Source organism: Mucor mucedo (genome assembly GCF_025094135.1).
Source record: "Mucor mucedo strain NRRL 3635 chromosome Unknown EV154scaffold_48, whole genome shotgun sequence".
Classification (NCBI taxonomy): domain Eukaryota; kingdom Fungi; phylum Mucoromycota; class Mucoromycetes; order Mucorales; family Mucoraceae; genus Mucor; species Mucor mucedo.
In genome coordinates this window covers 31,931-45,752 of record NW_026252332.1, presented here as the reverse complement: position 1 = coordinate 45,752, position 13,822 = coordinate 31,931, and the positions used below count along the sequence as shown (strand labels likewise).

Here is a 13,822-nt window from a genome sequence, read left to right as displayed (position 1 = left end):
AGACAAACGTAAAAATTGTTCAGACAAAGGGAAAAAAAAATTCAGACAAGTAAAAGTTTAAACCAATTTTGATTCTCTATTAAGGTATTTATCCCAGTAAGCTTCAGAGTGTCGTACCCAACCAATGCAATCTTCTGTGGTGATAGTCTCACAGGCTGTTTTGATTCTAGGGGTGTGAGTGTCTAAAGTGGAAAGCAGATTTTTTTGATGTGCTTCTTGATCTTGGACCAGCACTCCTCAATAGGATTCAAAATGGTGAATATGGGGGCATATATAAAGGCTTATATCCCCTACTTTGGATTGCATCAACGACACTCAATGGATATAGTGAATTCGGCAATTATCCATGACGATATAAAAGCCATGCTTATTGTGTCTGTCCAGGACATCCATGACATTTCGAACAAAGGTTACAAATGACAAGCAGTTGTACCTTTTTTGGGCTTTTCTGTTTTAGTGTCATCGGTTTTGGCCTTTTTGTCTATCAACTCTGCGGGAAACTGGTGTGATCTTACAGTTGTTTGCCCCCCCCCCTATGGGAATAACAGTTACATGACTTTCGTTTCACTGTTTCAATATTTCATAAGTATCAATTATCTCTGAAAGAAAAAGCTGAATTTATAATTCAGAATAAGAAAGTGAAGAGTCATTTATAAGATACATTGTAAAGAGCCTAAATGCATTTGTTTAAATCGATAAAAACTAAAAGCAAGCTTTTGAGGGTGCTATGTTTTCAGTAATTAGCAGAGCTATAGAAGCTTACACGCTTCTGAAAATATTTCTACAAAGTCCACTCTTATAGAATATTAAGCAGGACGTTTTAGCATCTTTTCTTTTTTTAATTATTATGATCAAATTCATTAATTAATCATTGCTCTGCTGAATTTAACAGTCCTCTGCATCGACAACATAAATCAATTCAACAAAAGTTTTGTAATAACATCCTCATTTCTTTCCGTATATTAACTATATGCGTATCCCAATTTATCCAGATACTGAAAGCTTCATAAAGCTAAAAAAGCAACATTTATATGAAAAGCTACAGCAGCAAGAAGAAGAGGGGACAGCAGTACACAATAATTTCAAAGGCCAAGCTAAAGAAAAAAAAGGTGATATCTATGAAATATGTATAAATAACAAAACAGAAAAACTTAAGTCTTTAAAAGGTATAAAGCGGAAGGATGCTGCAGAAGAAAAACACAACAAAAGCGCAGCAAAACGGGCACGCAATTCCAATCTTGTAATAGCAGTAGCTATATCCTGCAAATCTTGTGGTGAAAGCGGACACTCATCTGCGAGAAGTAAGCAATGCAGCCATCATAATTTCACAATACAAGAAACTATCGAAAACAAAATTGGCCTTAATCATCAAAGATACACAGTGTCTATACCACTTCGATCATTTTTGCCCACATCTGATGATGATGCGTTTAATAACACCCTCAACAAAATCAAGAGTTTATCTATGTTTCTGAGAAATGTGATTTATAGAGCACAGTTTTTTATAAATTACTATATTCTCAGGTACTCAGCAGACTTGCCAAACGAGTTTTTCCAACAAAACTTTTGGTATTCTTTATGTCGGCTTATAAATGAGAATATGTCAATTGAAAGCTTTAAGCAGAAGTACATTTAGCATATTCCTCATCTGGAAGAAATATGGACGGAACTCAGCGGCCTTGAAGGTGTAAGCATGTTTGTCAAAAAAGAAGGTCTTACCAATTATGGTCAAGTACTAGCGTCCGCATGTGAAAATGTTGCAACTTGCTACAACAACTTTTACATAGAAAATTTTGAAAACATTGTCAGTAACTATTTCATATATATGATCCGTGCTGAATTTCAGGTAAAAGAAAATTTTATATTGTACCTACAAAAGGTTGTTATTAACAATACATAGGACTTGAGAATACCTTATATCAAATCTATTGTGTACGGTCATATATTAGAAATATTGTTTAACGTGCAACCATCAACTTTGCCGGAAAACATTGGGAGTTCTGTGAATAAAGAAACGCAAGACGAAATTCGAAATTTCTAAACCCTATGATTGTAGAAATCAAAAATCGCTTATCACCAGCTCCTATCACAAAAGCGACATTAAATAAGGCCCCTTTCGATATAATGCCAGTTTCAAGACATATATTGTCTAAATACGAATCAATGATTGAAACGAACCAGGAAGTAACAACATCGATGCAACTACCATTGACTTTACCACAACAGTCCGATTTATTGCAACAAACTGAGGATTCAAATCAGTCACGGAAAAGGCCTAAAAAGAAGAAATCATCAATAGAGAATAAGATCTCAAATGCGCATAATGATAAAGAGAAACGATTCCAACCACCAAGGCTGTTCAGTTTATTTCCGAATCCAAGCATAAAATGGCGATTTATCAAAATTGATAATCAAAACCTACATGGGATTTTTGGAAGGAGAATTCGCCAAGTATAAGAGGAGACATCTTTTTCTGTCACACAAAGATCTTTCTTTAAATGCTTTGACTTCAGAAAATTGAAAATAAACAGGTAAGCTTGCAACATTTTTTTTTTGAACAGTACGCAACTTCCTTTAACATGAACAGTCTGGCTGAATTACAATCACTGCATGAGAAGAGTCGAATGTTTTTGAACAGCTTTTATACCGATGGTTATACATGTAGAGTCTCTTTTTGTAAAAAACAAAAACCTGTTTCAACTTTGGAAAATGTCACTCTGACCTTGAACAACTTCAATAGCGAAGAGATCAAACAATATTTCAGGCTATGTACAGTCGATCCTAATAGGAAGGATGTTTTTACATCATACCATGTCGAGAATGATGTAAGACGCATCTCTAGCTCTGAGTATTACAATATGAACGGAATCATCAATCGTCAAAGACAAGAACTAGAAAGAAAGAAAAGTAACAACATCGAATATATTGAAACCAGAATCCCTTCCCCAAAAACAACTGGGGCTGAAAACTATAAAAGGCACATAACATATATGCTCCAACACTTTAAAGCCTTAGTCACTTTTTATGACTTCCAAACTGCTAGAATACGGTGGTCCAACTATTTCGGGAAACAAAAGGCTACGGATCATGCTATCAGTGTTTTGATTAACGGTTCCACAAAATACAACAAAAACAGGAGAAAAAACACTAGACGGAAGAAACGTAAAAGACGAAAATTAAACAGCAGATATAAGCGAGATCTTTCCAACACCAAGCAGTCAAAAAAATGAAGACAAGCGGCGAGGTAAAACTGCTTTTTATTTCTTTCTAGAAGCATTAATCATTTTATTCTTTTAAAGGGCATTTAAGGAAAAATTTAAAGAAGGAGATAAAAGCAAAATGCCAATGATTATATTCGGAGATGGGTTAAAAAACAAGTCGCATGTCCGATTTAAAGGACCAAGACATGGAGTAATCGATAAGTTGTACAGACAGCTAAAGCGGCGTGAGAATTTGGGTGAATTGTTACTGCTTGATATCGACGAGTACAACACTTCCAAGGTGAAGTAAATATATGCTCATTTTGCAAAAGTATTAATAACAAAGCTCTTTTTTTTGTAGACGTGCAATGGCTGTCTCGTGAAGAACTTGGAGAATCTGAAGTGTGGTGATCACAAAATCCATCAGATATTAAACTGCAACAATTGTAATATCCTTTGGAACAGAGACGTCTTAGCATCGAAGAATATGTTTACTAGTGCTAGCTCCATTTGGAATGGTAATGGTTCACCAAGTGTCTTTCAAAGACAAGCGCCACCTCCAATGTGGTTGCTGCACCGTCATCGAAGACAGCTTAAAGATAACTGCAGGTAAAACAAATTATCTCTTCTAAACTTGTCTGAAAACTGATTTCATTTATGTCTGAATTTCCATTCTATTTCGTTTGAAAAAGGTAAGTCAATGTCCGAAAGTAAGTTTTATTCGTCTGAAAAAAAACTAACACTGTCTGAATTTAAAGTGTGAAAACTGTACGAAACAAAACCTGTCAATGACATTGGTTTTAAGATTCATCTAGCATGTCAATACCAGGGATATGATGCTTTATAGGGTGTAATAAAAGGAGCATTATAAAACACGAAAAAAGATTTTTTTATTTATGATTACAACTTATTACCAACTACTGGTTTTTCAGAGGCTCTCCTTATGTCATTGTTAAACCATACCTTTCACATTCTACTTAAGGATTTACTTCTCTACATTAATGTATTAGCCAACCCTTCATCCTTTGCATCGAGCTTTTTTATGACCTCTCCCAAAGGATGGTTATGTTTAAGATGACTATATTAAATTCTACATGATTTTCCAGCTGCTCCGTATCTTTATAAACGTAAACAACCCTAGTCCGGCCAGCTCTTCCGGTAATTATGCTACGTTGTCGTAAACTGTTCCTTAGCCATTTATTTGTAGCGTCCCCTTTTCATCATATAAATTGAATTTACCTTCTCCCTGTTGGCTGCTCGACATCTGCTAAAATATCTTCTATACAACTTATCGCTTTTAACAGCTTAACAAGGATATTGTCAGCATTGCAATAAAAACTGTATTTCTAGTCTAGAGTTCACCTTGTAAATAAACGGGAAATCCCGCATCAAACGTAATCTTTAACTTGACTACTACATTATTGAAAGGCTTTACCTCAGCAAAAAAAGTAACAGGCCGTATCGCTTTGTCAGATGTTAACTGCGATATTTTTAGCAGCAATACTTTGTTATTCAATTTTTCATTAAGGCTGGACTGCTTTTCAAAGACTTCCTCAACCTGTTCATAAATAGCTGGTTTTTAATCAGAAACTGTGGTGCACGGATTGATTATTTCGCAAAAGATAGGAAAATGGTTCTCAATATAATTAGCTTTCCTTCCTTTCCATCCCAAAGAACCAACTTATGGATTTGCTTTGCCATCACAGACTTATTCTTTGTATTGCAAAAGTCATGTCTTAAACTGTAATAATAGTATTCTTTTTACCCATGACAGAATCAATGCTTACGATTTTCTTATGCATTTTAAGAAATTCACGACCAACATGAATCACTGCCATGTAACGAGACATTACAACTTTTTTATGGTCTACCTGCGAACTACGAATAATAGTATCTAAACACAACAAGTTGGCGATAAGGATGGATGTTTTTGCTGGATCAAGTTCAGGTCGTTTTACCAAAAAGCTATTCTCATTCTTCCACACCGGTATGCCATTCCCTCAGTCTACGATTAGGTGGATTAAAACACAAATACATTCTACACACGAGCAATAAGATACCCATTAGTTTTCCCATGAAGGCTTGCATTGGGCAAACAAAATTTAAACAAATCTGCAGACGAGGATATTAAAATGACCAGCAAAAAAGAGAGATTGAAGGATAGACGTTTAAAAGAGTTGTGCGCAAGAGGTTATCAAATCTGAATATGTAGACATGATTGTGATCAAAATAATGTGGCGGAGACAACTGGAATCGAGGATATGGAATCGAACGTCTTACTAAAGGTGCTTTTAGAGTTTGTTAAAGATCAATACGATGAAGATCAAGTCTAAAAAGGACAGGATATACACCTATCAGAATAATACTTAAGAGGCATATAGATAATTACGACATAATTGAGGATCAATTTTAAAAACGCTTCGACTGACTATTTGGATTTACCATCTGACGACGAGGGGATTCACTGTTATTACTTAATCAATCTTTCACTCGGAATGACCGTATTACAAGCCCAACTATTCTGAGCCAGAAATAATCATATGTGCAAGCAGTGTGCTATCGATAGTAGCAATTATAATTACAACAGATAGCGAGATTTGGTATATATGTACTCCTAGGGGTTAGGGCAGTGTTGAAATTGGATATACGGAAAGGATACCAGGGTAGCAGTTATAGTTCGACTTGGCGGATCCTCGAGTCTAGGGGTACAGGTATCATAATCTTTATGAAATGAATCGAGATTATAGTACTTTTGTGGGGACTAGCAGAATAACACGAAAACAGCAATGCTGGCAATCATTCTTATCACGGCCTATGAATGACATGAAAAAAAAAAGAGATTGAAATGACAAGGATTCGGATGATGAAATTAAAACTATAAAGTATCAACGATTTGGAATCCCTGCTTTTGCAAGATGTGTTCTCGTTTGTTGTATACAGTCTGATAATTATGCTATAGATATTTAAAAAAAATCGATGGTGGGGTTAAAGCAAATATAAATAATTGGAACACAATGGGTTTCTATAAGATGTTTCTTTTTTTTTTTCTTGGAGTCTTTCATTATTTCACAAACAGTTTACAATTAAAATTAAGTTATTTTTCCGAATCATCATTTTAAATGTTTAGTTTCCCCAATCCATGTGACATTATCTTTTAATCAGATTACAAACATATGCGACTTCTTATTTTTAAGCCTGTTTTCTAAAGACTGTTTTTTCTGTTGTACCATCTACTTACAAAACACAGCATTTAATAATTTATTGGATAATTTTAAGTGGTCAAGTACATTGTGCTATTGCATTTTATGTTATTTTGGTCATGTCCCCACCGAGTCACCTAAATAGTGCATTAGAAACAGAAATATGGGATTTTTAAATCCCTTTTTTATTTACCTTTACAGCTGCAGTTCCCTTTCTTTTTTTTTATATCTGCGTCATATGTACCTGATATATATATATATATATATATATATATATATTTACTCGAATGAAATTACATAGCTCTGATGGAATTGATAATATCAATGAAAAAACAATGGCTACTTCATCCAATATAAGCTTCTTGAGAAGCACATTCATTCTGATCCCAGCAAGGGACAAGGTGGTTTTGTGTGATAAAAATCCAGAAGGTTTGATCCCGACTGATGGCGTGCTCTTAATATTAAGTCACACTTGCCACTTGAAAATAAAATAATAAACACGTCGTATGCATGTCTCACTTTCTTCTTCCTTAAGATCTAGAAGTAATCTTACTGCTGGAATGCTTTGCGATTAGCAAAAAACTAAGTTGACACAACGATACAAAGCTTGGAATTCAGTTATGATCTCACCATCTCGACCTTGCTCAACCGTTTATAGTCCTTTCTCTAGTCTTTATCGAGTCTGTAATAACTTGACTAGGTTTAAAAATGAAATTGAGAATGTTCTTTATAAACACAAAATTTATCCTCTTTATTTCTAGTCGTATAACTCCAGCTGTTGTGACTAACTGACCACAAGAATGCCTTACTCACTGTAAAAGACTATTATATAATGAGTTTCAATTTTTTGCGTTATAGATCGCCTATATTCACCAAATAAAAAATGCGAGGGAGGGGGGACTATCGACGAAATAATATGGCTTACAATTTGTATTTGCAGGCAATTAAGGCCCCTTTGCTGGTGACATTCTGGTCTTACCTACATTGTGGAATCAAACTCGTCTTGTATGCTGTCATTTCTGGACCAGTTTCGTAAAGGTCTTATATAAATGTAGCAACCGGAACTTATGAGTGTTTGTGATTCTGACAAAATCAAGTGAAGAAGAATAGTGGTATATTTCGGTAACATCCCATTTTATCAATGAGCATGTGATTCATGCACATTTTTTTTTATCTTTTATCGTCATTTCTCATACGATATCTGTATTTTTTTTTGTAAATCTTTCTTTCTTTACTTCGACCAACAATGAATTTATGTCTTTTGTGTTTTTGTCATAATTTTTCTCTTTTAAAACTAACAAACGTAACATTCAATGGGTTCCGGTTGTAAAAAAAATCAAGCAACGGTAGTGAGCAATATATCTAAAGATGTTCTTCAACGGCTACCCCTTTTACCAGTGAGTACCACATTTTTTATCTCCCCATCCCGCTTTCTTTTTTCTTTTTCTTTTTTATTTAGTTACTGCGAAAGAGATAAACATATTTTTTTTGCAATACAAATCATGTAGGCATACCTCTTTTTTCTTCTGTTATTATCAATGCAAACCATCGCCTTATTTAATTCTCAAAGTAAACGTATAACTATTCTTTCGGATCTTGACACAGTAGACAACAAATATTTTCTTGCGTTAAAATAATGAGTAATAACTTGTTTTCAATACTTCATCTCACTTTACTGCAGCACAATATACTGTAAACTTTCTTAAATCGTTTGCTAATGATCAGCCTCTTAAATCGTTATAACATTATTCTAATTGTGGTTGGTTTTTCTTTAAATAAGCTTTGTTAATTAGAAAAGTTGACAGACACAGTTACTTTTTTTTTAATTCCAAAACGAGGCATTTCTAACAATCTTCATTCAATAGTAAAGCTTCGTTTACAAATAACAAGAATTATAATTGAAAAGCTTCATTGATTGCACACAACGTTTTTCGTATGTCTTGCTGTGGAAACACTATTGTTAAGATCGAAAGCGATTGTTTAATTTTCTTTACGTTGTAAAAACAGAAAAAAAAAAGTTAAAAAAAAAGTAGGAAAGTATGATGAGAAAAGTGTTTAAAAATAGGAAGGAAAGTATGATGAAAAAAAAAAGTTTAATCAAAAAGGAAAGTGATAAAAAAAAGTGTGATAAAAGAAAAAATGTACTTAAAAAGGAAGGTGCGATAAAAAAAAAGTCTGATTAAAAAAGGAATTGTGATTATAAAAAAACCCAGACATAAAGAAAAAAATTAAACACCAAAATACATGAAGGAATTGCCAAAAACCAAAAAATGGAGTAGGTCCGACTTTCACTTTTTCGTGTTTTGCCTACGTTTCCCTACAAAACACTTTTAAAAATTTCAAAACTGTTTTTTTAAAAAGGACCTACTCCAAAAAAGTGAAATTTGGATGACCTCCCAATGCTCCAAAGGTACAGGGCAACAAGTAATATTTTGACTAAATTGAAAAAATATTTGCCCTTGGTCGGTATCGATCCCAGTGCCTCCTATATGACAAGCATGCGTGCTGCACATTGAGCTACGATTTTAATTTAAACTCCGACGTATTTAAAAAACAATTTTATATACTTGTAAAAACAATTTTTTTTTCAAAAAAACATTCTTTCACATAGCAATCATTCCAATAAACTTTTCCACTCATTTTTAATCTGATTGCACGACAGAAAAGTATAATTTAGTAATAATAATTGCAATAAAAAATGAAAATTAGGCAGAAAAAGTATTTGAGAGCAATGATAACTACTATACGCTACATATGTTTTTACCAAGTAACATACTTGTACATATGCACATCAACTAGCGCTTTTTAAAGATATAAGAGACTTTAGGGGATTAATTTTCACTGTACTAATAAGTAAATTTCACGATTTTGAAATCCGATGTTGCACAAGATAGTGTAAGTTTTCATCAATTTTTACACTATTAGTGAAAACGCTTTCACTAATCTGTCTTTGAAATAAGCCAATTGTAACTGTTAATATTACATTATTTTAGCACCGATTTTTGCATTATTATGAGTCTATGATTTCATGATTTTAGTTGTCTTTTCTTACTTTTATCATTTAATAAACATAAAACATGTCCCAACAAAGCACAGAACCTAACAATTTCGGCTACAGCAGTAGCAACAGTAACAAAGACAACAATATAAACAGCAATAATGATAGCAACAATGACAGCAACATCAATTTTATTCAAGACGGTAAATTGACTGGGTCGAAGTCTACTGAGAAACGTGGTCAATGGTCAGAAAGTAGAAAATTGGCAGCCGTTGAGGCCAGCATATCTCATCGTCCTTTTGACAAGAAAAAAAACAATGTGACAGTAGCATGGGATTTAGTTCTCCAAGAAGTCAACAAAGTAGACCCTCATTTGAGGTCTCTTGGTTTGACTTCATTAAGAAACTATTTGAAGAAAGCAAGAAAAGAAATAATAGAAAAGAAAAATGCGGATCGACTTGCCAGTGGTACAAATGATTCTGAAACGACTCTCGAGAATCGACTGAGCTCAATGGATGATGAGGTAACTAATTTAAAAATTTGATATACTACAAGGTTTTAATGATTTCCATCGATTAAACTTAAGATGACTGAAGTCGAGACGAACAAGGATGAAGAAGATGCTCAGGCCAGCTCTGCCCGCATAAAAAAAAGAGAAGCCCAGGCAGAGTTATGCTCTCAATCGTTAAAAGGAGTGAACAAAAAAATAAAGGCAACTCAACGTGAGATTAAAGAAAAGCACCCACAGATATCTCAGCAGCCAGAGGCAAGAGAGGAGATGTATGTGATCGAAGACGATAACAACAAGATGGAACGTCCCACACAACAAAAACATTTTGATAGAAAGCGTGCAGTAGAGGAAGCACGAAAGAATGAGTATGCTTTTGCTTTGGCTGAATCGGAAAAGCAGATACAATACCAGCGTGCTTTTTTGAGCGATGTTAAAAGATTGATCAACAAAGGCAAAGAGGAGACAATTGCGGCTGTAGAGGCAAGCCAAAAGAAATTTGCAGATGACATCAAGATAAATCAAAAGATCTTTGAAGATAACTTGTTGACATCTGTAAATAAAGCAATATCGTCTCAAGCCAACGCTCAGCAATACCCTCCGCAGGTTGTCTATCCTTACCCCCCAAAACCACCTCAACAAATACCTCAAAAAATGTATCAATTTAAACAAAACGACTCAAAATAAATTTATTAAATATTAGTTATACTGTCGATATATTGTTGTAACGTAGGAGGTGATAGTCCAAAGTAAAAGCTAGGTTTGATTTCCATTATTAATACAGGTATGTATATTTTTCAAAAGGGTTGAAACAACATAGAACATTCCAACGCGACTTAGAAACACCTTTTGTCCTGGTCTATATCTGACGAAAGCAAACAGAGTTGCGACATGCCCAAACTCCCACTCCACACATTCCCTGACTGAGGACATCATTTCGTTTGTTGTACGTTGATTATCTGTTAGAGCCAAACCAGTCAAAAAAGGTCTAATAAGGCAAGATGATGGCCGATATGCGGGATCACCATACAGAGCGTAGAATTTATCGCCAATATCTTCACAGTCCAAGATTTCATCCAATTCGCTAATGATATCTGAGCTATCCAACATGTTCATGTCATGAATCGCCCCAGCAAATGGTCCACACAAGCTAACAGTGATACCGTCAGGAGTTACAACTGCTTGGTATTTCAACCCGTGCCCTCTCACATGACCGTTGTATACACTACCTTGATTTTCACCAGGTCTACACACAGCATTCAAAGTTCCATCTATAAATCCAACGACCTCAGTATAAGGCGAACCTTTCTGGATGATAGCTTCGCTGAATCGTCTCAAGTTGTAAGGTCGCAAATGATTTCTTGTAAGACGTATACCTTCGTTGTACTTCGAATACAATAATACAATCATTTCATTGAATATCGTACAAATAGTCGAGTAGCTTATACCAAAAAGGAGTTCAAGATCAATCAGTCGAGACGGATAGGCAAGTCTATGAAGCATGATAGCAAATGCCTCGATGGTATCCCAATAAAATTGTTGGGATGTATTTGCACGACAGGTAATCCTCTCAGTAAGATGCATGCTGATCACTACAGATTGTATTTGCTGATACGTAAATCTAAATAGATGGATACTCATCTCGTCAGTGAGGGACTGGATATCTAGACGTTGACCATCATTGTACATCGTGGATGGCATATCTTCCTCGAAACCGTCCTCGAAATCGTCCTCATATTCGTCCTCATATTCGTCTTCGAATTCTTCTAGAGTCTGCTCCTCCACTTCACGTAGCCGGTTGTAGGCACTGGTTAAATTATTTCTCCACATGTTAATGATATATTCAGACATTTTTATGTATTGTTTTAAAGATTATTTGAGAAGAAAAAAAGAGTAATGCCATGAGTTCATGTTATCATTATATTTAAGTCGCAGATTCATAAATATCTGACGTTATTGGATTATATGTTACGCTTTATTAGGAAAGTGCAAATCTACGATGACATCAATATTTATTACCAAAAAAAAAAAGTGTAAAAATTAGTGAAAATCTAGTCCCCTAAAGTCTCTAATAGAGTCCTTGAAAAATAATAACCGATAGGTTAGCATTTTGAGTGAACTTTATATTTTAATCGTTCTAAAAGGGTCATTAAAAAGCAACGTCATGGATTTTGGAAAAAGCTTTCTTTTGGAAGGCTGAAGTAACCTTTCACAAAAAAAAAATGAAAAAAAAAAATAATAAAGTCCTTAATCGGGATCTTTAAAAAAATAATTTTGTTGCCTGTGAGCGCCCTAAAAATCCGACTTTTAAGTTCTAAAAATGTCCGTTTTAACGAAAATTGTTCGTTGTAAAACAGATGCACTGTAACTTAAAAAATAAAATAAACTATGGAAAGGGGGCAAAAGAAAAAATAAAAAAATAAAAAATGAAATCCGGTCCGGACATTTTAGCAATTGGAGAAAACATCAATTTTAATCATCCATAACAAGCCATTTAAAAAGCATCGTGACGAATTTCTGAGAAAATACATCTTTTTGGAATCTGAGGTAACTTTTCACCAAAAAAAAAAATGGACACCGAAAAAAAAGTCCTATATTTGGACCATTAAACTTTTTTTTTGTGTGCTTGTGAGGGGCCAAGGTGTTGACATTTTTCCCAACATTCTTCCAGTTGGCAATCTTTTCTTTATCGAAACGACCCACTATTGTAAAAGTTAGTTCTATTTTATTTTTATTTTCATTTTTTATTTTATCTATCATTGCCTCATTCAACTTCGAGTGACAGTAGAGCATCTTGGCCATTTCAAACAGGAGGAACAATTGGTGGTAGCAGGCGTATTGGATTACGTTACCCCAATTGCCCATCAACAAGCCATTCTGCTTGTATACATCCAACTTCTCCAAGAAGCTGACCATGTGTTCTTGCTTAGAGTTCCTTTCAAGCTGGAAGGTGGGAGCAGGCATTCTAACAAGATGAGACTCATTTGAAAGAAGATTTATCGTCTTCCGTAAGTCCTCCAACCTTTCTTTCTTCTTCTGCTCCTTCAACTCTTTCCCCCTCTTCTCCTTTTCCTCCTCCTTGATTATTTCCCTCTCCAACTCTGAGACGGACTCTTCCTCATCTGCGTTCCGAAGAGGTTCCTCCTCCTCCAACTCCGAGTGGGACTCCTCCTCATCCCAGTTCTGAAGAGGTTCCTCTTCCGAGTCCTCCTCAGAACTGGGTTCGTCCCTGCGAGCCCTCTTGGCAGGAACCACCCTTCCAGGTCTCTCATCTAGATAAACGATTGTTAATGTATGTGAAGAGAATGGCTTCTAAATTAATACGCACCGACTCAACCATCGTCCCAAAGTTTAGCCATTCTGAGGGCATTCTTCACAATTTGAAGATTGTCTTTGGGATCTACAATATATAGTTAGGAAATTTTTAATGACAAGTTTTCTTGATATCCTTCAAGATATCGGCCAAATAGATAGTAGTTTTTTCCATTGTATTTTAAAAAATTTGAGAAAGGCGAAACAACCTCCGGCCGGTTTGTAGCGGTGATATACTAGAAAAACTTCTATGGTGACTGGAAACCAAATAATGGTATCCTCAGTTTTGTACCATAAAAAAAGCAGAGAGAGCTGGTCACCGTGTTTTTGTCCCACTTGTGGGCTTGAATTCAGATATGAATGTTTCCATGATGACTGTAGGATGGAGTGAGAGGAAATATTCGTCAAAACCTGATTAAACCTTTACAATTAATGATAGATCCCTGATACTGGCTGGAATAGGATCATAAAATAAATGCAACCGCGTCCAGACAATTAATATGCTTCCCTAGTAGTCGCGCGTAGCTTAAAATCCGTAAAAGTTGTAAACCAAACAGTGTTTTGTGCGCCCTGAAAAATAATGAGTGAATCTCGTACTCAATTT

At 35.0% G+C, this 13,822-nt stretch overlaps 3 protein-coding genes across 3 annotated transcripts; 2 read left to right on the top strand and 1 right to left on the bottom strand.

Moving 5' to 3' along the window:
• Positions 1–834: 834 nt before the first annotated feature.
• Positions 835–2,425, top strand: EV154DRAFT_551846 (uncharacterized protein). Its single transcript, XM_051605012.1, has 5 exons — positions 835–1,109; positions 1,146–1,301; positions 1,338–1,626; positions 1,675–1,846; positions 1,901–2,425. Exons 1-5 carry the CDS (start codon positions 971–973, stop codon positions 2,039–2,041), a joined length of 897 nt encoding a protein of 298 aa, XP_051457390.1. The 5' UTR covers positions 835–970; the 3' UTR covers positions 2,042–2,425.
• A 154-nt stretch (positions 2,426–2,579) lies between these two features.
• On the top strand, positions 2,580–5,998 carry EV154DRAFT_551845 (uncharacterized protein; the record flags this gene model as incomplete). The annotated part of the gene is made up of 7 exons (XM_051605011.1): positions 2,580–3,217; positions 3,300–3,501; positions 3,562–3,646; positions 3,699–3,809; positions 3,893–3,910; positions 5,092–5,215; positions 5,413–5,998. 7 exons carry the CDS (start codon positions 2,580–2,582, stop codon positions 5,531–5,533), a joined length of 1,299 nt encoding a protein of 432 aa, XP_051457389.1. The 3' UTR covers positions 5,534–5,998.
• A 5,948-nt stretch (positions 5,999–11,946) lies between these two features.
• On the bottom strand, positions 11,947–13,393 carry EV154DRAFT_481623 (uncharacterized protein; the record flags this gene model as incomplete). The annotated part of the gene is made up of 4 exons (XM_051598410.1): positions 11,947–11,985; positions 12,556–13,178; positions 13,244–13,306; positions 13,339–13,393. The coding sequence occupies 4 exons, from the start codon at positions 13,391–13,393 to the stop codon at positions 11,947–11,949; spliced, it is 780 nt and encodes a 259-aa protein (XP_051457388.1).
• Between the last annotated feature and the right edge of the window lie 429 nt (positions 13,394–13,822).

Coding starts and splice junctions, on each gene's coding strand:
- EV154DRAFT_551846 (XM_051605012.1), top strand. CDS start 971: ATGCGTATCCCAATTTATCCAGATACTGAAAGCTTCATAAAGCTAAAA. Junction 1,110..1,145: donor CCAAGCTAAAGAAAAAAAAG/GTGATATCTATG, acceptor ATAACAAAACAG/AAAAACTTAAGTCTTTAAAA. Junction 1,847..1,900: donor TGATCCGTGCTGAATTTCAG/GTAAAAGAAAAT, acceptor AACAATACATAG/GACTTGAGAATACCTTATAT.